General features: G+C 46.6%; 1 protein-coding gene across 6 annotated transcripts in view; it reads left to right on the top strand.

The window, feature by feature from the left end:
* WNK2 (WNK lysine deficient protein kinase 2) overlaps positions 1-22,910 on the top strand; it is a 102,830-nt gene that overhangs the window by 54,227 nt on the left and 25,693 nt on the right. For 4 of the 6 annotated variants that reach the window (XM_055311171.1, XM_055311173.1, XM_055311172.1 and 1 more), the window contains exons 19-24: positions 15,431-16,164; positions 16,437-16,506; positions 18,184-18,245; positions 18,327-19,018; positions 21,222-21,433; positions 22,107-22,295. In XM_055311171.1, the coding sequence (XP_055167146.1) occupies positions 15,431-16,164; positions 16,437-16,506; positions 18,184-18,245; positions 18,327-19,018; positions 21,222-21,433; positions 22,107-22,295 (1,959 nt within the window). The remainder of the gene's footprint in view (positions 1-15,430; positions 16,165-16,436; positions 16,507-18,183; positions 18,246-18,326; positions 19,019-21,221; positions 21,434-22,106; positions 22,296-22,910) is intronic. The other 2 variants (XM_055311175.1, XM_055311174.1) reach the window with 1 other exon arrangement.

The following is a 22,910-nucleotide window of genomic DNA, read 5'->3' as shown; positions in this document are numbered from 1 at the left end:
ACCCATCTGTGACTGTGGCTCCCTCCCTATAACTGCAGCCACTGTCTGTTTCTCTCCCAAGTCCCTTATCTACACTTCCTACTTTCTTCATGTGGCTTCTTCTTTACATTTAGTTGTGGAATTTGTTCTGCCAGTCTTCAGATAGATTTCTGGGGTACTTAGGATGATTTCCTAACTAGTTATATTTGTGTGTTTAAATGAGCCTCGGGTCCTTGTACCCCACTGCCATCTTCCCCTCTTGGATTCTACAAAACATTTAAAGAAAAGTTACTACCTATCCTTCTCAAACTATTCCAGAAAGTTGAAGAGGAATGAATGCATCCAAACTCTGTGAGACCAGCCTTACCCTGACACTAAACCAGACAAGGACACTACAAAAAAAATTACAAATTGGTATCCTTGATGCAGTAGATGCAATAAGTCTCAACAAAATATTAGTAAACTGAATTCAACAATACATTAAAAGAACCATTCACCATAATCAAGTGAGATCTGTTTCAGGTATGTGAGGATGGTTCTACACCTGTGCTACATTAACAAAAGAAAGGATATTCAATCATGTGATCATCTCAATAGATGCAGAAAAAGCATTTGACAAAATTCATTATACGTTTATGATAAGAACTTTAAACAAAATGGGTATAGAAGAAATGTACCTCAGCAGATTAAAGGCCATATATGTCAAACCCACTCAATAGTGAAAACATGAAAGCATTTGTCTAAGATCAAGAACAAGACAGTCCACTTTCATCACTTTTATTAACAAGGTGTTGGAAGTTATAGTCACAGCAATTAGGGAAGAAAAAAAAAATAAGGGGCACCCAAATTAGAAAGGAAGAAGTATAATTATCACTATATGCAGATGATATGATGCCATATATAGAAAACTATTATAACTAATACAAGCATACCTCAATTTATTGTGTGCTTTATTGCACTTCACAGATACTGTATTTTTCTGCAGATTGAAGAATTGTGGCAGTCCTGTGTTAAGGAAGTCTGTTACCACTATTTTTCCAACAGTATTTGCTCAGTTTGTGTCTCTGTGTCACATTTTGGTAATTCTTGCAATATTTCAGACTTGTTTATTGTATTTGAATTGCTGCATTTTAATGATAAAACTTGAATGGATGAAGAGTTACCTTTTATGGATGAGCAAAGAAAAGAAATTGGTTTCTTGAGGTGGAATCTACTCCTGGTGAAAATGCTGTGAAGATTGTTGGAATGACACCAAAAGATTTAGAATATTATATAAACTTAGTTGATAAAGTAGTGGCAGCATTTGAGATGATTGAGTCCAATTTTGAAAGAAGTTCAGTGGTATCAAACAGCACTGCATGCTACAGAGAAATTGTTCCTAAAAGGAAGAGTCAATGTGGCAAACTTCATTGTCATCTTATTTTAAGGAAATGCCACAGCCACCCCAGTTTTCAGCACTATCACCCTGGGCAGTAGCCACTAACATCAAAGCAAGACTAGAGAATGGTTTTGACTCACTGAAAGCTCAGATCATGGTTAGCATTTTTTAGAATAAAGTATTTTTGTTAGAGAGAGAGAGAGAGAGAGAGAGAGAGAGAGAGCAAGCAAGTGGGGGTGGGGTAAGGGAGAGGGAAAGAATCTTAAGCAGGCTTCACACCCTGTGTGAAGCCCAACTCCGGGCTTGATCTCGCGACCTGGAGCTCATGATCTGAGCCGAAATCAAGAGTCAAAACACTTAACCAACTGAACCACCCACACATCCAAAATTAAAGTATTTTGAAGTTAAGGTATATACATTGCTTTTTAAAAAGACATATTGTTATTTTACACAACAGATTATAGTGTAAATGTAACTTTTATATGCATTAGGAAATTTTAAAAATTCATTTGACTTGATTTCTTGCAATATTCACTTTGCAGTAATCTGAAACTGAATCCAGAGTATCTCCAAAATATGTCTGTACATGAATTCAGTAAAGTTGCAGGATACAGAATTAACGTATATAACTCAGTTGTATTTCTATACATTAACAATGAATTATCAGAAATTGCGATAATTCTATTTACAATTGCATCAAGAAGAATGAAGGCCCTGGGAATAAATTTAACCAAGAAAGAAAAGGACCTATACACTGAAAACTATGACGCTGAAGAAAGAAGTTAACAGTACAAATAAATAGAAAGTTATACCTGTTCATGGATTGGAAGAATTAATTTTGTTATAATGTCCAAACTACCTAAAGCAATCTACAGATTTAATGCAATCCTCATAGAAATACCAATAGCATTTTTCACAGAACTGGAACAAATATTGCTAAAATTTCTGTGGAACCACAAAAGGCCCCAAATAAGCCAAAAGACCCCAGAGAAGGAAGAACAAAGGTGGAGGTATCAGGCTTCCTGATTTCAAACTACATTACAAAACTATAGTTAAAAAAAAAAAAAAGAATTGTACTGGCATGAAAACAGACACATAGATCAATAGAATAGAGAGCCCAGAAACAAGCCCATGCTTATGTGCTCAATTCCATACAAAAATTGTATATTCTCGTATACAATACTGTATACAATATTCCCCAAGAATATACAGTGGGGAAAAGACAGTTATTCAGTAAATAGTGTTGGTAAAATTGGATAGCTCCACGCAAAAGAATTAAACTGGACCATTATCTTATACCATATATAAAAATATATTCAAAATGGATTAAACACTTGGAATCATAAAACTCCTAGAAGAAAACAGACCATAAGCTGTTTCACATTGGTTGTAACAGTATTTTTTGGACCACTTTCCTTAGGCAAGGGCAATAAAAACTAAAATAAACAAATTGAATTACATCAAACTAAAGAGCTTTTGCACACAGTAAAGGAAACAATCAAGAAAATGAAATAGACATTTTGGGAGAAGGTATTTGTAAACCATGTATTTGATAAGGGTTAATATCTAAAATATATAAAGAACTTACACAAGTTAATATAAAAAACACAGCTTGATTAAATGGGCAGAGGACTCGAACAGACATTTCTTTGAAGACATTCAGATGGCCAAGAGACACACGAAAAGATGGTCAGCATCACTGACCATCAGAAAATGCAAGTGAAAACCACAAGGAGATACCTCACCTCACAGAATGGCTAAAATAAAAAAAGAAAGAACAAGAATTGATGAGGATGTGAAGAAAAGGGAGCCTTTGTTCACTGTTGATAATAATTGTTGCAGCCACTATAGAAAACAGTATGGAGGTTCCTAAAAAACTTAGAACTACCATATAACCCGGCAATTCAATTTCTGGGTATTCAAAGAAAAATGAAAACACCAGTTTGAAGAGCTATATGCACTCTTGTGGTCATTGCAGTATTATTCACAATAGCCAAGATACGGAAGCAATCTAAGTACCCATCAGTAGATGAATAATAAAGATGTGAAATACACAGGAATATTACTCAGCCATAAAAAAGGATGAACGCTTGTGATTTGCAACAGCATAGGTAGACCTAGAGGATACTGTACTAAGTGAAATAAATCAGAGACAAATTCCATATTATTTCACTTATATGTGAAATCTGAAAACAAACAAACAAAAAAAAGGAAAATGAACAAACAAAACAGAAACAGACTCATAGGTAAAAAACTAGCTGTTGGTTATCAGAAAAGGGAGGGGCTGGGGCATGAGTGATGCATATGAAGGAGATTAATAGCTACAGATTTCCCACTTAATTATTTATTTATTTGATTTTATGTATTTATTTGAGATAGAGCTTGAGAAACCACATAAGTAGGGAGGAGCAGAGGGAGCCTGATGTGGAGCTTGATCGCAGGACCCAGAGATCATGACTTGAGCTGAAGGCAGACACTCAACTGACTGAGCCACCCAGGTGCCCCCAGACTTCCCATTTTAAATAAATAAGTCCTAACTGGCAGCCCGGGTGGCTCAGCAGTTTAGCGCCACCATCAGCCCAGGGCGTGATCCTGGAGACCTGGATCGAGTCCCACGTCAGGCACCCTGAATGGAGCCTGCTTCTCCCTCTGCCTGTGTCTCTGCCTCTCTCTCTCTCTCTCTCTCTGTCTATGAATAAATAAATAAAATCTTAAAAAAATAAGTCATAAGGATGTAAAGTACAGTATAAGGAAATCTCTGATAATAGAGATTCCATAATTATAAGAGTCAATTCATCAAGATGACATAACGCTTTTAAATATGAATGTACTAACAACAGAGCTTTAACAACAGAACTTCCAACAACATAACTCCTTTCTTTTGAAAGGAGACATAGACAAATACACAATTATACCTGGAGACCTCAACTCTCTCAGTAATAGATAAGTCAATCTGTAAGTCAAAAAAAGAAGTCTCAAGGAAAATTAGAACCATTTTGAAATGAACAAGAATGAAAATGTAACATAATAAAACTTGTGGAATGCAGCCAATGCAGTAGAGGAAAATTGATAGCACTACATGTGTAGATTAAAAATGAAGTTTCAATTCAATAACCCAAGCATCCATCTTAAGAATTTTTTAAAAACTCAGAAAATATAAATCCAAAGCAAGCAGAATGAAGGGAATAAAGAGCAGACAGGTATCAATGAAATTTGAAACAAAAACAGACAAAACTGATTAAAAACTAGTTCTTTGAAAAGAATCACTATGATAAATCTCTGATAAGCTCTGATATTGATAAACCAATATCAAGAATAAAGGAAGAGATATCACTACAGATTCTGCATAAAAGAATTAAATAATCATGGAATACTACGAAAAAACCTACACCTGTGTGGATCCCTGAGTGGCTCAGTGTTTTGGCACCTGCCTTTGGCTCAGGGCATGCTCCTGGAGTCCTGGGATCGAGTCCCACATTGGGCTCCCTGCATGGAGCCTGCCTCTGTGTGTGTGTGTGTGTTCCTCATGAATAGATACATAAAATCTTTAAAACACACACACACACACACGTGAATATAACAACTTAGATGAAAGGGACTAATCCCACAAAAACTACAACCTGCTAAAACTCATCCAAGATGGAATAGTTTTTTTATTTTATTTTATTTTATTTTATGATAGTCACAGAGAGAGAGAGAGAGAGAGGCAGAGACACAGGCAGAGGGAGAAGCAGGCTCCATGCACCGGGAGCCCGACGTGGGATTCGATCCGGGGTCTCCAGAATCGCGCCCTGGGCCAAAAGCAGGCGCCAAACCGCTGCGCCACCCAGGGATCCCCAAGATGGAATAGTTAACTTGAATGCTCCCGTACCAATTAAAAAGATTGAATTTATAGTGAAAAGTCTCCCCAAAAAGTATTCTCCAGGCCTAAATCCTGAATGGTTTTATTGATGATCTAGCCATTCCATTCCTAGGTATTTATCCAACAGAAATGAAAGAAGATGTCCATAAGGGAACTTTCACAGGTGTTTATAACAGCTTGATTTATAATAGCCCAGACTTCGAGCCATCCCAGGTATCCATCAGCAAGTACAGGTAAACATATTGTGTTTTATCCATACAGCATAATGCTATTCTGCAATTAAAAAAAAAAAGAATGAACTATTTACTACCACATGAATGATTTTCAAAATAATTACGTTAAAGGAGCCAGACAAAACTGCATGTTGTACAGTCAAATGTAAAAGACTAGAAAATGGAGAATATAGGGACAGAAAGCAGATCAGTACTTGTCCGGGAAGGAGGGTGTGGCAAGAAAGGGATAGAGGGATAGGTTACAAGGTTCATGAACAAACAGTTGTGAACAGTGTTTACTGTGGTCATGAATTTGCTTATATATCCAAAAACGAAAACACAAGAAATCCTGACTGAACCAGAATTGTAGAGCTGGAAGATACAGTAGTTAAACTAAGACTCACTGGATAGTTTGTACACCACTGGAGAATTAGCAAAGTAAAAGGTAACTCAAAAAATATTTAAAGTAAAAGAGATTCAAGATATAGGGATTACAGTGAGATAGTCAAACACATGATATAATTGGTGCCCCAGAAAGGAAGAGAATGGGACAGAATCAAGGTTGAGGAGATAATGTGGAGAACTGCGAGGCATTAACCACAAATTCAAGAAGTCCTCCAAAAAGAAACAACTATACTTGTGTATATTGTAGTGAAAGTAGTGAAAATCAGAGGCAAACAGAAGAATTGAAAGGATGCTTGAAGAGAAAGCAGGTGCCTCTAAAGGGCAACAGTGATTTGGATGGCCCATGTCTTGGTAGATACAGCGATTGCCAGGAGACCAAGAAATAACACTACCCTCAAGTGATAAATAAGTGCCAGCTTTGACCCCTACCTGGTGGCAGGATCCTACTAAATGAAGACAAAGTAGAGACTGAAGGAGTTCCCTCCCTTCACATCTTACCTGAAGAAATACTGTAGGGGATGTTTTTAACAAAAGAACAGTAATCCTGATGGAATGTCAGAGATGCAGGAGGGAATAAAAGTAATGGCATTATAGATATACGGACAAATCTAAGCGAATGCTAACTATAAAAACATAGTGTCTTCTGAGAGTTGAAATATATTTGTTTTGTTAAAATATGTGAAAATACAGGCATATTTATTAGGAGGAGAGAATTGTACTCAGAGGGCTCCTGGGTTCGTGCATTACCTGGGAAGAGCTAAAATCAGGAATGTATACTGTTGTCTCTAGAATGCTTCTGTGGGAATTATAAAATAAATCACTTACACACTCGTGGTGGGGTGTAGTGGGGAAGAATTCTTAAAAAACAAAAGACAAAGAAGGAGAGAAAAAGTAACATTGGACATGCATGACACATAGATAATCATTAGTAAGATGTAGTTTTTACCCAAATAGATCAATAATTAAATATATATGAACTAAATATCAAAGGTTGCCAAAAGAGAACAAACCAATAACAACTTAAGACCTTGGAATACAAAATGTTAAATGTAAATAAATGGGAAGAACACAGCATTGCAAATACTAAAGAAAGCTACTGTTGATCTTTTTGTATCAGACAAAATAGGCTTTAAGCCAAAGATGTAATGGTGAAAAGTTCAGCTCTCCAGGAAGACAGAATAATTTTATATTTTTGTGTCTTTAATAACATAGCTTCGACATATATAAAGCAAAAACTAACAGAAGTGAAAAAATAGATCTATAATCATTATTCAAGTTCTAGCCTTTAGAACAGGGAGACAAACATCAATAAGGACATAATGGATTTTAACAATAGAATTAGCAACAGTGGTGTATATGTAGAACACCCAGTGGCTGAAGAATACAAAATTGTGTTTAAGTCCACATAGAGTATTTTAAAATTAGCCATATGCAGGAAACAATGCAAATCTCAATAAATTCCAAAGGCTCAAAATCATTCAACACATGTTCCCCAACTACATTTGGATGTAAGCTGAAATTCAAATACAAGAGATTCCTAAAAAGTCTCTTAATATTTTTCAGTTAAGAAATGTGCTTATTTCTAAAAAAGAAATGTACTTATAAATATCCCATGAAGCAATGAAGAAATTATAATGGAAATTAAGAAAATACTTGGAATGGTAAGGACATGAAAATCATGCAAGTGAACATATTACATATCGAAACTTGGCCATGCAGCTAAAGCTATACTTTTGCAGAAATGTATAAGGAAGGAGAAAGGCTGAAAATCAACAGTATCCAGTACAAAAAGAAAACCCCAAATAAAAAGAAAATACAACAGAGAATAGCACAATTTAATAAAATATAAAACAAACATACAAAGAAGTGTCTACAAAGCTTGAAATTGGCTCTTTGAAATGTCTAATAAAATTGATGTGCCCTTGACAAGACTGACTATAGAAAAGATAAGGTGCGATCAATGTCAGGAATGAGAAAGACAGGGGATCCCTGGGTGGCGCAGCGGTTTGGCGCCTGCCTTTGGCCCAGGGCGTGATCCTGGAGACCCGGGATCGAATCCCACATCAGGCTCCCGGTGCACGGAGCCTGCTTCTCCCTCTGCCTGTGTCTCTGCCTCTCTCTCTCTCTCTGTGTGACTATCATAAATAAAAATAAAAATTAAAAAAAAAAAAGGAATGAGAAAGACAGTGCTGCAGTCTGACCAACACTGAGAAGAAGAGTAGAGTAGATTATGTAACTGCATGCCAACAAGATTGAAAACGTGGATGATGTCCTGGAGAAATATGACTTAAAAAACTTACATAAGAAGGCACAGGAAATCTGAAAAATGCTATAAAAATAAAAAAATTAGATCAGTAATTTTTTTGAAGATTTTATTTATTTGATACAGAGCACAAGCAGGGAGAATGTCAGGTAGAGGGAGAAGCAGACTCCCCACTGAGCAGGGAGCTCAAGGTGGGGCTCAATCCCAGGATCCTGGGATCATGACCTGAGCTGAAGGCACACACTTAACCAACTGAAGCACCACTCATCAGTAATTAAAAACCTGCTCACACTTGACCTTTGTGGTGGTGAGATTGCTGGAAGGTCTCAACATGTTGTCTTCTAGGGTCACATACAGTCAGAAAAGAGAATTATTTCTGTTCAGGGGGATTCTGAAGTTCTGGGCCTGACTCCACTCTGCAGAACTAGGCATCAAACCTGTCTCTAAAGCAATCATGTGGACAGGCTGCTGGATGCACACACAGTTACATGCATATCCCTGGAGTTGAGAGTAGGGACAGCTGTTCTCCACCACATGAGGGAGGCGGTGGGTGCTGCATTGTCACAGCCAACAAATGTTCATCAGAATGAAACAATTGGACTCAGACAGATGTTGGAAAAGAGATGATAGTCGTTGAGAAAAAGGGAAGGGAAAGATGGAATTCATGTGAGGAGTAGAGAACTCTGCTCAGATTAATACCAAGGAGAGAGAAACAGGTGCCTTCAAGGGTAACTGGGAGGAGTGATGTCAGCAGGAGGCACCAGGCTTCATGCTTCCATAGAAACAACGTAGACATCTGTTCATTAATGGAAACAGCCTCGGGAAGCTCAAATGTCCAGTTAAGAACCTGTGGCAACATAGCAGAGCCAAATGCTACTGCGAGAAAGGGTCCCTTTCTTGGAGACAGGCTTACATGTGGCATCAGGATATAGCTAGGATCAAAGAAGGTGGGGGCACTAACAGTCCCATGGCGGGTGCCACCATGGTCCCTATGGCATGCTCTGGGGAGGGCCTCAGAGGACCTCTGCAGCCCCTGTGGCAGCCTGGGTTCCCCACAGCTTTCACAGCAGAGGACCCACATGCTGGTTGGCAGACCCCAGTGGCCTGTTTCACAAAAGACATGTTTGCTGTGGGCATAACCAATAGCCATTGCTGCCCTAGACCCCCTAGGGAAGGAGATGCTGCTGCACCCTCTTTCCAGAAGGATCTGCCCTTGTGCCACTCTTGGATCAGGACTGCCTGCTGCCTCCCCAGCCCTATGCAGACACCAGGCCCCTGGCTACTCAAGGTGCACCCAAGCTCCAGACCTCACCTCAATGGCAACTCCACACCTGAGGCCCTGGAGCCATCATCATCATGGGCTAGGCTTTGCCCCAGAACCTGGAGCCATCATCCCCCTATGAGTGCCTGTACTCTAGACCCCTGCTCACTATCTGTGCCATAGGCACTTGCACATCAGACACCAGTGCTGCCACTACTATGAGGTCCTGCCACAGCTGGACCCAGTGCCAGGAGGGATCACCTTAGCTATGACATTCCCATGAGAGAAGAAGATCAGGAGATACCCAGCAGCCTTGACCACTGAAGACCCCAACAGCTTCCACAGCACCTGCAGGTGAGGGTCCCTGCCATCTGTGCTGATGCTCACCTTGGCTCATAGATCTGCACAGAGATCACACTACTGGGCCTGTCCTGCAGCTGGAACCACATAGCTGGTGGCCTGCACCCACTCACAGGTGGTCTTTCCCCACCAAAGCCCATCTGTAAAGGCTGCAAGAGACGGCTGCTTTATCAAATGCAAAATTAGCAACACAAGGCTATAAGAAGCACCGAAATGATGCTGCCAGGCTCCCAAGGAACACAATACTTTTCCTGTAACTGACCCCAAAGGATTAAAGATGTATAAATTGTCAAAGGTTTCATATTTGCTGTTTTAAGGAAGTTTGGTGAGCTACGAGGAAACAAAATAAAATGGAGCTCAGAGGTTGCCAGGGGAGCTCTCATACCAAGAACTGGTTTCCAATTGCAGACCCACCTGGAAGAGAGGACCGCACAGGTGGATGCTACCTTACTACCCCAGCAGGAGAGAGGAAGCTTTCTTCCTTCCCAGCAACAGCCCAGCCAATGAGAGGCAGCCACAGCTCAGCCAAAGAGAAACCACTACATGTCCAGGTCCCAGTTCACTCCAGGGGACCTTTAGTTTACAACAGCCCCTCCCTGTACCCCCTTTCCTCTCTGAAAGAGCCTCATCTCCTTTGTTCTCCTGATTTGCCTATGGTTTTGCCATAGCTTGCTTGTGCCAGACTGCAGTTCTGTCTTATTCCCAAATTAACCCATTTCTGCTGGTAAAATAAGTCACAGTTTTATTTTTAACACAGAATATATGTAGACTCAAGAGAATCAAGAGAAAAGTATGTGAGGAAAATGAGAAATTCAATAAAAAAAAACAGAAATCTTGAAAAGACCCAAACAAATATTGAAGAAAACAATGAAGGAAAATTTTTAAAAATACAGTAGTCAGCATGAAGAACAGACTTGATCAAGCAGAAGAAAGAATTTGTGAACATTAAGACAGGTCATTTGAAATTACATTATCAGAAGAGAAAAAGAATGAAAAAAAATATGAAGAAAGCCTATGTGATTTATGGAGCACCATCAAGCAATGAATATTTGCATTGTGGGAGTCCCAGAAGAGGAAAGAAAGAAAGGGCAGAAAGCTTATTTTAAAAATTCTCAAATCTAGGAAGAACTATGTACATCTAGCACATGAATCTCACAGGACCCCAAACAGATTCATCCCAAAGAAAACTTCATTAAGACACATCAAACTATCAAAACTCAAGACAGATAATTTTGAAAGCAAGAAGGCATAGAGAAACCCCCACTTCATTTCAAACAAGTGACTATGTACAAACTTGGAGCAGATTTCTCAGCAGAAACCTTGCAGGTCAGGAGAGAATGGAATGATATATTTGAAGTGCTGAAAGTAAAAAACTGACAACTAAGAATACTGGCAAAACTCATTCAGAAATGAAGGAGAAAGAAACTTTCTCAGATAAAAGCTGAGGGAGTTCAGCACCACTATATCTTAAAGAAATGCTAAAGAGAGTTCTTTAAGCTGAAGTGAAAGGATACTAATTAGTAATATGAAAATATAAAACTCACTGAGGAAAGTACAGTCATTCAGAATATGATGGTTGTGTGTGTGATTCACTTAAATCTAGTATAGATGTTAAAAGACAAAAGTATTAAAAATAACTAAGTTATAATTTTTAGTAGATGTAAAATATTAAAAAGATATACATTGTGTTATCAAAACAAAATGTGCGTGGGAGTATAAGTATAGAGTTTCAATATATAATTGAAGTTATCAGCTTAAGAAATAACTACATTTTTATTTTTTATTTTTTTTGAAATAACTACATTTTTAATGTAAGCTTCATAGGTATAGCTCTAATAAAATAAGGGAAACAAAGCATGCCACTACAAGAAATCATCAAATCACAAAGGAAGATAGCAAGAGAGGAAGAAAGTCATAAAAGAACTATAACACAGCCAGATAACAATAAGATGGCAATAGTGAGTCCTTAAAGTAATTCTTTTTTTTTTTTTAAAGATTTTTTATTCATGAGAGACACACACACAGAGAGAGAGAGGCAGAGACACAGGCAGAGGGAGAAGCAGGCTCCATGCAGGGAGCCTGACGTGGGACTCGATCCCGGGACTCCAGGATCATGCCCTGGGCTGAAGGCAGGCGCTCAACCACTGAGCCACCCAGGGATTCCCAATGTGAGTCCTTACTTATCAATAATTACTTTATATGTAAGTTATTAAGTTATCCAATCAAAAGACATAGACTGGGTGTTATTCTGTATGTTGGTAAATTGAACACCAATAAAAATTAATTTATAAAAAAAAAAAAAAACAAAAAACAAAAGACATAGACAGTGTAGACTTAAACACCTCACTTCCAACAACGGAAAGATCAGATAGAAAGTCAATAAGGAAATACTGACTGGAATGACACAAATTTAGAACAAATTAGAACAAATGGACTTAACAGGAACGTACAGAATACCTCCTTCCCCCTCAAACGATAGCAGAATACACATTCTTCTCGACGCACATGGAAAGTTCTCCAGGATAGACCATTTTGTTAGATCATGAAACCAGTCTTAACAAATTTAACCAGTGGGTCAAAGAAGAAATCAAAAGAGAAATAATAAAGTACCTTGAGACAAATGTAAATACCAAGAGTTTTGAGATGTGGCAAAAGCAGTTTTAAGAGAAAAGTTTGTAGTGATAAAAGTCTACATTAAGAGACGAGAAACAACCCCACTTCACACCTCCAAGAACTAGAAAAAGGAAAACAAAGTAAGCCCCCCCCCAAAAAAACAAAGTAAGCCCCAAAGTTTGCAGAAGGAAAAAAACAACAAAGATAAATGCAGAAATAAATGGGCCAGAAAAACAATACAAAATATAAATGAAGAACAACCTTTTTTGAAAAGGTAAAAACTGACACACGTTTAGCTAAACTAAGAAGAAAAAGTCAAAATCAGAACCAAAAGAGATGTCACAACTAATTCCATAGTAATACAAAGAATCAAGAGAAACTACCATGAACAGTTATATGTCAACATATTGGATAATCTAGAAAAAATAAATTTCTAGACTCACACAACCTACAAAGATTAAATCATGAAAAATAGAAAATCTAAAGGATCTATAACTGTGAGGAGATTAAATCAATAATCAAAACTCTCCCAACAAAGAAAAGTCCAGACCACTGGTGAATTTCACAAAACAAATATTTATTTTTTAAGATTTTGTTTATTTCAAGCGAAGAGAGAGTGCAAGTTGGGGGGAGGGGGGAGCAAGAAAGAGAATCTGAAGCAGCAGAATCTGCATTGAGCACAGAGCCTGACATGTGGCTCAATTCCACGTCCCTGAGATCACAACCTGGGCTGAAATCAAGAGTCAGACACCCATCTGACCAATTCTGCCAAACATTTAAAGAATTAATACTAATCCTTTTCAAACTCTCCCAAAAATATTGAAGAAGGAACCTTCCAAACTCATTTTATCAAGCCAGCATTACCCTGATACCAAAGCCAGAGAACACTACAAGAAAAGAAAATTTTAGGCCAGTATCCTTGATGAATATTATAGATGCAAAAAAATTCAGCCAAATACTGGCAAATTGAATTCAACAGCACATTAAACGAATCATAACCACAATCATGTGGGACTTACTCCTGAGATGCAGGAATGGTTCAATATATGGGCAAATCAATAAATGATACACCACATCAACAGAATGAAGGATAAAATCATATGATTATCTTGGATGCAGAAAAAAAGCATTTGACAAAATTCAACATCGTTTCATGGTAAAGCTTTCGATAAATACAATATTAAAAGAATGTATTTCTATATAATAAAGGTCTTATATGACAAAGCGACGGCTAACATCATATTCAGTGGTGAGGAGCCAAAGGCTTTCCTTTTGGATTAGGAACAACGCAAGGATGCCCACTCACCACTTCTGTTCAACATTATCCTGGAAGTTCTAACCAGAATAATTAGACAAGAAAAAGTAATAAATGACATCTAAATCAGAAAGGAGGAAGAAAAATTGCCTCTGTAGATGACAATCTTACATCTAAAGTCCTTAAAGACTCCATCAAAACCTGTTGGAATAAATGAATTCAGTGAAGTGGGAGGATACAAAATCAACATGTGAAAATCAGTTGCACTTCTATACACTAATAGCAAACTATCTGAAAAAATTATATAAGAAAGCAATTCCATTCACAATAACATCAAAAAGAATAGCATACTTAGGAATGAATTTCACCAGGGAGGTGAAAGACCTGAAAATGATGAAAGAGGTTGAAATAAATGGAAAGGCATCCCATGTTCTTGGATTGGAATAATTAATATTGTTAAATATCTGTACTACCCAAAGCCATCTACAAATTCAGTGCAATACCAATATGAACGGCATTTTCACAGAAATAGAATAAACAATCCTGAAATTTATATGGAGTAACAAAAGGCCCTAAGTAGCCAAAGCAATCTTAAAAATGAACCAAACTGGAGGCATCTCATGTCCTGATTTTGAACTAAATTACAGAGAGCTACAGTAATCAAAACAGTGTGGTATTGACATAAAACCAAAGACATGTAACGGAGAGCCCGGAAATACACCTGTGCTATGCACCCTGAGAGAGTAATCCTGGCTTCTAACCTCATGCTATTAAACTCCTTACAACTGGATTGTGAATCTCAATGTAATCGTGACGTTGGAGAACATCTTCACAAAAAGTGCTAAAGGAAAGACTGGCTAAGAGTTAAATTTGATTACGTTCTATTAGGAAGTATTGTTCCCTGAAAGACCACTAATGGAGCAAATGGGCAACATGCCACGTGAGAGAAGATATCTAGAATACAGGTAGGCAGCAAAATGTACTCATCCCATGCACATAAAGAACTGTCCATCCGAAAATCTCAGCAGAAAAATAGGCAAGGGCCCTGGTAGGTGTGGATGCATGTCCCAGATCCAGTGGTGAGAGAGAAACCCCACAGAGAAGAACCAACGTGAGGTCGCTCATATGGTGTCAGAATTAGGCCAAATGGCCTGTGGCATGACAGCACGTGTTTAGGGGGCGGTGCTGTAGTGACAACCGGGGCAGCATCCACCTGGGGGTGGGGAATCCTGGTGCTCTTGCTCCCCACTGGCTCCTTTGTAAGCTTCTCATTTTGTTTTATGCAGTTTCACATAAAGTAGGCTCCAAAGGACACATCAGTTGTGGACACAGGCCATCCTGCGTCCTCTGAGGCTCCCAGGCTCAGGCGCTGTTCCATCACTAGCTCCTGGTGCCTCCCCAGGACCCCCTCCCAGCCCCTAGAAGGACGCTGGTGTTACCTGCTTCTAACCCTATCAAGCCGGGTGGTGGGAAGTTTCTGCTCACTCTGGGCAGGGCAGGGGTGTGGGGGGCTCCCTACCTGCACACCTTCCCGTGTCTGGGATGCGCCTCCAGCGGCTGTGACCGGAGGTGCGGGCTGTGCCTGATGTCCTAGTGCTACAGGAGGACCTCAGGGAAGGGGGTGGGTGTGCTTGTGCCACCCAGGGGGCACAGCCGGAGTGGGGGGCTGCAGGACTGCGGGAGGTGCCTCAGGCCACCTGTGCGTGAAGTTGGTGCACTGGACACAAGGACAAGAAGACCTGTGCAGGGCCTCAGGTCATAGGAGGCCTCCTGGCCAGAGAAGCACCAGGTACATAGGACTGTAGGAGGCGGGTACAGGCTGGTTTCTCCTGTTTCTTCCAGACACAGCACCCTGTAAAGATCAGCTGCCCTTAAAGGAAAAATCCGGCTTCCCAGCCAGTTCGCAAACTCTGAGCCAAGCAGGCCCCAGGGACACCCCTGGTGGCACATCAGCCCCTTTGATGCCATCTTCCCCTCCTGTGACTGCTCTGCCCCAGGACCCGGCTGCACCAGCTGCCAGCCCCAAGCCAGACCCAGCCATGGGGACTGCTGTGCTGGCAGGGGCCCCAGGGACCTCTCAGGGGATGGCCAGCGAGTGTGACACCCCCCAGCTGCTGGCAGAGACTCAAGACATCCCGCTGGCCGTGCAGCCTCTGGGTGCGGGTGGAGGGCCTTGTGTCCCACCTCTGGAGGCCCCCCATTACCCCACGGGTTTGGGAGAGCCCACCTCAGCCAGGGAGGCCACTGCTCAGGGCACCCCCAGTGGGACCCCTCAGCCCGCCCTGGGCCAGCCCCAACCCCCGCTCCCCTCTGCAGTGGGGGCCATGAGCTTGGCCACCCCCCAGCTCCCCAGCCCCCCACTGGGGCCCACTGGGGCCCCCCAGCCGCCCTCAGCCTTGGAGTCTGATGGAGAGGGGCCACCGCCCAGGGTGGGCTTTGTGGATAGTACCATCAAGAGCCTGGACGAGAAGCTGCGAACTCTGCTCTACCAGGAACATGTGTCCACCTCCTCAGCCTCGGCCGGGACCCCTGTGGAAGTGGGAGATAGAGACTTGACCCTGGAGCCCCAGTCCGTGGTGAGTCCTGGCCCCCCGGGGAGGCAGGCATCCCAGGCACACAGAGCTGCCCCTCTCGGCCCCAGCGATCTAGTTTCAGAGGCCACCCTTGTGTGTGTTGCAAATGTGCCACACTTGGGGAATTGGGACATGTACGTGTGGGGTTGGGACCCGGCCTGGACCGGCTGTGCCAGGGCGGCCTAGCGGGGAGCCCAGCCTCTATACAGGAGACTTGCTGCTTAGCCACAGGGGTCAGTGGCGAGGCTCATGGCCATTTCCATGTCTTCCTCCAGCTGGGAAAGTCAGAAACAGCCCCGGGGCCAGGGGCCGCACTGGAGCAGGCTGGGTCCTTGCCAATGACAGGTAATGAGCCCCAAACCCCCCATCAGATCCCCAGTGCTCGTGGGGTACCACCAGCCTTCCTTGCCCCAGACCATTTTGCCTCTCCATCCTGCATCCCCAGAGCACCTTGGGTGGGACTCAGACCTAGCAGGAGCCCTCACGATGTGTTAGTGAAAACCCATCGTGTTCCCCCAGACCATTACGTACTCAGGCCCTGAGGTGGGAAAGTCCTTCATGGAAATGGGTGAAAGCCTGAATGGCTGGTGTCAGGGTGCGATCAGGGACTGTCCCACTGCCCGGTACTCTCTGAGCGCTCTGGCAGCGGTCCCCAGCCCCACGTTTCTTCAGAAGATTGCAGGGCTGTGGCCATCATATTCCCCAATCCTCCAAGGGTCCCGGGCATTGTGCGTCTCTATGGGCTCTTTCATTACCTGAACACCTCTGTCTCAGCCCAGGGGTGTCAGTCTGACCTTGTAGGGTGTGGGGTTTCTTCTTGGCCTGGCATTCCTTGGGAGATTAGTAAGATACAGATCAACTGGCCTTGTACGAGGACCCTGGGCATGTGTCAGTGGGGTCCCCATCTGCAGAGGGAAGGGACCAGTCTGCTGGGTTTTGGTTGGACCCCTGGATGCTTTGTTCTTGGCGTCACATCATAGAGGGCTGGGGACAGCCAGCACTGGGGTCAGAACCTGCAGTACATGGTGTGCACTCAGGAAAGCAAGGGTCAGGGGGTGAAGTAGGAATGTTCTGGGGAAGGGACGCTCCATCCCCTGACCGCTATGCTTGAGAAGATGTCCACAACAGAGACCTCCAGTGCTGTAGCTGCCCTCACATCCACTCCTCCCAGAGTGCCAGCCTTGGGGGGCAATTCTAAGGAGACACACTGTGGTTTGGAAAAGGTGAACGTTTCTGGAGGTCAGAGCTGTCCAGAAAGAGAGGGAGCATGATCGACAGTAAACCCCCCCCCTCCGGAGCTGTGCAAAGACAGGTTGGGTGGTCCCCACTGCAGGGATGTGAGGAGGGGCATCAGGCATTGCCTGTGGGTTAGGGGTGTGTGACATTTGGGTCTGGGTCTCCCCAAACCTTGCCGGCAGCTGTCACCCCCGCTACAAGCGTGTCATCCTGACCGTGGGCTGACCCACAGTCCCTGTCTGCCCATGGCTCCTGCTGCCCTGTCACTCAGCAGTCCTGGGAAGGGGATCAGGAATGCCAGGCTGCATCCACACTCTATAGATGGGGGGATGGAGACAGCCTCAAATGGCAGGTCCTTCCCAGACAGGAGCATCAGGGTTAGGAACTGGCTCTGTGGATGCAGGACTCACGAGACCCTTTATCTTCAGAGATGTCAGGGAGGCCCTCAGGTGTGGAGATGACAGGTGACACAGATGGACACTGTCAGGTGTTAGCAGTGACAGGTGGGACAGGTGATGGCCATCAGGTGTGTGGAGGGCATGGCTGTCCCGAGGTTCTGGAGCACGTGCCCCTGGGGACCTGAGTGGGGGTAGGCCTAACCGTCCTCCCCTCCCCGTCATTTGGTGTCTCCTGACCCTTAGCTTTCCTAGTTGCTGAGCACACACCCTGCGGGGTCCCCTCCCTGAGGGGTCAGCCTGCCCTCCCACTGATCTGATTCTGCCTGAGGCACCTGCTCCGCCCTCATCCTGCACACCAGCCTGAGTAATGATTTTGATGTTCCTACAGCAGAGTCATCTTTGAGCCAAGTGATGGCGTCTGGCTTGCCCGCAGCGCCAGGTGCCCCCCAGGTAAAGAGGGCTCTCCGGGCACCCAGCAGGTGGCAGGGTTTCCTCTCTGCTGGTGCGCTAACCTTCCCTTTTCATCTCAAGGATGCTGCTGCTTCTGCCTTGCCTGCACATCCAGAGCCTACAGACCGCAGCGGGGGGGCCCCTGGGGAAGCCTCAGCCAAGCTTCTGCAGAGCTGCCTGGGGACAGGGACCAAGGATGGCCAGGCCAGCCACCCCCAGACACGGGGCTCTCTGGCCCCTGAGTCCCCCCAGAAGCACCCAGGACAGCAGGAGGGCAGCTCGCCAGCCAAAACCGTGGGCCGGTTCTCGGTGGTCAGCACGCAGGACGAGTGGACCCTGGGCTCCCCCCACAGCCTGCGTTACTCAGCGCCGCCCGATGTGTATCTGGAGGAGGCCCCCCACAGCCCCGACGTGAAGCTGGCAGTCCGGCGGGCACAGACAGCCTCGTCCATCGAGGTGGGCGTGGGCGAGCCGGTGTCCAGCGACTCTGGGGATGAGTGTCCACGCAGGCGGCCCCCTGCACAGAAGCATGCCTCCCTGCCTGTCAGTGGTGGTGGCGTGGCCAGCGACTTGGTGAAGAGGGCCACCGCCTTCCTGCACAGGCCCTCGCGGGCCGGCTCCCCGGGTCCCGACACACCCAGCAGGACGGCCGTGAAGGTGCCCACCATCAGCGTGACCTCCTTCCATTCCCAGTCATCCTACATCAGCAGTGACAATGACTCAGAGATCGAGGATGCGGACATCAGGAAGGAGCTGCAGAGTCTCCGGGAGAAGTAGGTCCTGAGAAGGGGCCATGGGGCTCAGGGAGATGTCCGCAGCCGGGTCCTGTGCTGGGGGTGGGTCTGCTCCCTGGTCCCCACCTGTCCCTCGTGGGCCCGCGTTCTCCCCCAGCAAGTGTGACCTGTCCGCTGTGCGGGGACACTACGCCATGCAGACCTCCAGCATCTGGCCTTGTGCATGGGTGTGCACAGTGGGGAGGGGCAGAAGTCACCTTCCTCCCACCTGCCTGCCTGGCCCTGCCCCCCACCCCATGCCCAGCCCCACCCCACTCCAGCCCTACCCTACCCAGTCCTGCCCCACCCCACCCTCCCCGGCCCCACCCTCTGCTACCTACCCAGTCATGCCCCATCCTCCTCCCACCTGCTCCGGCCCAGCTCCACCTCCCTTATCTACCTACCCTCCCCTGCCCCACCTTCCCCTACCCCTACCCAGTCCTGCCCTGCCCTCCTCCCACCTGCTCAGCCCCGCCCCACCCTCCCTGGAACCTGTCCCAGACAGGGTCCCAGGACCCACCCTAAGGCACTTGCCAGGCACTTATAGTCCCTCTTCCTGGTGCCCTGGGCACTGGACTTTGAGACACTCAGGGAGGCGCTTGGTCTTGGGATGGATGTCCTTGTGGAGGAGCAGGGGGTTTGGTCTGTACACTCTCACTCTGGGGGCGGGGGTCACCCTGGGAACCCGCCCGGAGGGGAGGGGGGGTGGCAGAGGTCTAGAGGAAGCTGCCAGGAGAGCTCCGAGGGGGCGGGGCTGGAGGTGGGGGCGGGGCAAGTCCAGAGGTGCCACCTAGGAAGGGTTTGGGGAGTCTGAGGGGAGGAAGTCCAGACTCCTTTTTTTTTTTTTTTAAGATTTTATTTATTTATTTATTTATTCATGAGAGACACAGAAAGAGACATAGGCAGAGGGAGAAGCAGGCTCCTCACAGGGAGCCGGATGTGGGACCCAATCCCAGGACCCTAGGATCATGCCCTGAACCAAAGGCAGATGCTCAAGCACCACCCAGGCGTCCCTAAGTCCAGGCTCTTGCCTGGAGGGGGGCTGTGGATCCTGGTGGGAAGGAGGGACCATGGAGGGGCAGGGGGATTCTGTAACTGAGTTGAAGGAAGCTGATGGCACCTTGTAGAAGGTAGTTTCCTCAGACCCCATGGGTACCCCGGGGCGGGGCACTTGTGGTTCTTAGAGCCCCAGGAGCCCTGGGCTTTGAGACCTCGGAATGGCAGTCTCCTCATGGTCCTTCTGAGGCAGGTGCTCCTTATGGTGGCATCTCTCTCCCCCTCAGCAATTTCACCTAAATATCACCTTGTCAGAAGCTAATCTGACACAGCAGGTAGTTTGCTGTATAGAATCATTTTCCTAAAGTCTGGCAGGCATTGAAGATAAAAGAGATAAAAATCAGAATTTGCTTCCTGTAGTCCAGCCCAGAGAAGCAGCTGCTTCCCAGCCATGCATTGACGAGATGGGCTGGGGTGTGGCTGAGGGGCTGAGCGCCCTGGCCGGGGTAACTGGGGCACCCGGGGCAGCCAAGCACCCAGGCCCAGCAGATACAGCTGAGGGGCTGGCATCAGGCCCCCAGAGTTCTGGCAGGTGAGCAGGCAGGCGAGCACAATGGCAGGGAACTGGTTCAGCAGATCCCCTAGGGAGCCTTCTCTACTTTGTTCTAGAAACTTCCATCATCCTCAGTAATTGCAGCTGGGTCTTCATGGCCGCTTCACACCCGTGTATGCAGGGGGTGCCGCTGCCTATGCTGGGAGCCCCCCTGGTGGTAGCTCCAGGAAGCCCAGGTCCCTGGCTGAGGAGACCCTAACCTGCAGTGCCCCACCTCTGGTTCCCTGGCTCAGAGGAAGTGACATGTGTTCCTGGAAGGGCTGAGGCAGCCGCTCTGTTCTGAGCACTGATTGTTTTTCTGTTCACTTGGATTTATGTGTAGGGTATGTGTTGGGAGCCTAGGTATGCAAACTTATCTGTCCCCCGCTTCCTGGCCACTAAAAGCCGCAGCTTTGTGAGATAGGCCACCCAAAAACTCGAATCTCCTGGGGCTCTTCCTCAGGCCCTTCTGTGTTGGGCGTGTACACGCAGGAGACCCCCAATGGGCCCCTCTAGCTCTCCCGCATGTCCTCTGCCCTGCCGCCCCCGGGGACTCCCCTAACATCCGGTGTTGCAACAACCATGATGCCCACCTGCCCCCCTCCCCTCTTGCAGGCACCTGAAGGAGATCTCGGAGCTGCAGAGCCAGCAGAAGCAAGAGATCGAGGCCCTGTACCGCCGCCTGGGCAAGCCGCTGCCCCCCAACCTAGGCCTGTTCCACACAGCCCCTCCCGCTGGCCGCAGGAGGAAGAGCAAGAGCAAGCTGAAGGCTGGCAAGCTGCTCAACCCGCTTGTGCAGCAGCTCAAGGTTGTGGCTTCCAGCACAGGTCTGTGCCCTCGTGGCTGCAGTGGGGCTGGGGCTGTAGGGAGCTGGGCCAGCAGGCGGGAGGCAGTTGCCCACACCCCAAAGACCTCTTTTTGGGTCTCCTTTCGCTGGAATAGACCCGCCTTTGCAGGTATGAGGGGCCAGGGTCTCTCTCCAGCTTGCTGCCCTCCAGGGTGCTGCCTGGGTCTGGGGCTGCTTCCTGTCACCCGTACAAAGTGGGAATAGAGCAGCTCCTTTTAGGGAGTGGGATAGGGGGTGCCTTCTGGGGCTGGAACCCCCTGGTGTGCCCACCAGGAAGCCAGCTGTGAGCGCAGTGTGTGTCCGGGAACTGTAGGTGACGCAGATGACATGAATGCCAGGATGGTTCCTAATGCTAACTGGAACCCAGTTAGAGTGAGCAGGTGTGCAGGCCTCTGAGCCCAGGTGTGCCCTCCCATGTGCGCCATGGTCCTCACGCTGTGCTGGCACACGGTAGGCCTGCCGCAGCATTGGCGACGGGCAGAGACCAAGGTCATTGTCCCTCACCTTCCTGACCCCTGCGTGTTGGCTGCAGGGACTCCAGTGCCTCCCCAAGGTCACCCAGCAATGAGCAGGGAGGTAGGAGGCACTCCGCGCTGGCTGGTCTGACCTGCAGCGCCTCACTGTGCCTGTCGCCCCTTCTCCCCCTCCCCCAGGTCACTTGTCAGACTGCAGCAGAGCCCCTCCTGCTAAGGACCCTGCCCACGCCGGGGCAGGGCCCGCAGCAGCTTCAGACCCGAGTGGGAAGGCAGTTCAGACTCAGCAGCCTTGCTCCGTGCGGGCCTCCCTGTCTGCAGACATCTGCTCCGGCTTAGCCACTGATGGAGGCGGAGCGCACGGCCCAGGTGATTGCCAGCTTGCCCTCTCTGAGCATGTGCTAGGTGCGCAGGGCCCCGAGGTGTAAGAGGGGCGCCGGCGGCACACAGGCGTCTTGAGGAGAAACCAGTAGCTGTAGCCCTGGAGTGAGGACAGTGGGCGGCCCACCCGGCACCGAGTCTGGTGGTGTGAGGCCCAGAGGGAGGCGTGCTCTGGTCAGACGAGGCGTCGGTCCCTGGGCGCTGGCCCTCCGCCCACCCCCGCCGCCCCGGGGCCTTTGTCAGGAGGGACGGCCAGGGGGGGATGAGGGCGCGGCGCCCCAGCGGGTTTGCCTGGACAAGGAAGTGTCGTCACCTGTGCCGTGGGTGCGGCAGCCGCGCGGGGGGTGCTCTCCCCAGCATCTCTGTCCAGAGACGCCATGGCGACCCCGCCGCCACCTGCCCCACACTCCCGCCCAGGTCGCTGCTCGGGCCGCCACAGGGCCTGCTTTCCATCAGGCAGTCGGTGGCTGCGGGCCTCCGGGCTGGGCTAGGTGGAGCCGTGGCCGCTAAGAAACGAGGCTCCCGTGGCTGGTGGTGTGTAGCAGGGATCCCAGAGACTGTACTTGATGCCTGTCTCTCTGTTCTCTTCCCTCTATATTCATT

Source organism: Nyctereutes procyonoides, unplaced genomic scaffold (assembly GCF_905146905.1).
Source record: "Nyctereutes procyonoides isolate TBG_1078 unplaced genomic scaffold, NYPRO_anot_genome, whole genome shotgun sequence".
Taxonomy (NCBI): Eukaryota; Metazoa; Chordata; class Mammalia; order Carnivora; family Canidae; genus Nyctereutes; species Nyctereutes procyonoides.
Note: the sequence above shows the minus strand (reverse complement) of the source record. Positions and strands in the feature narration are given on the sequence as shown.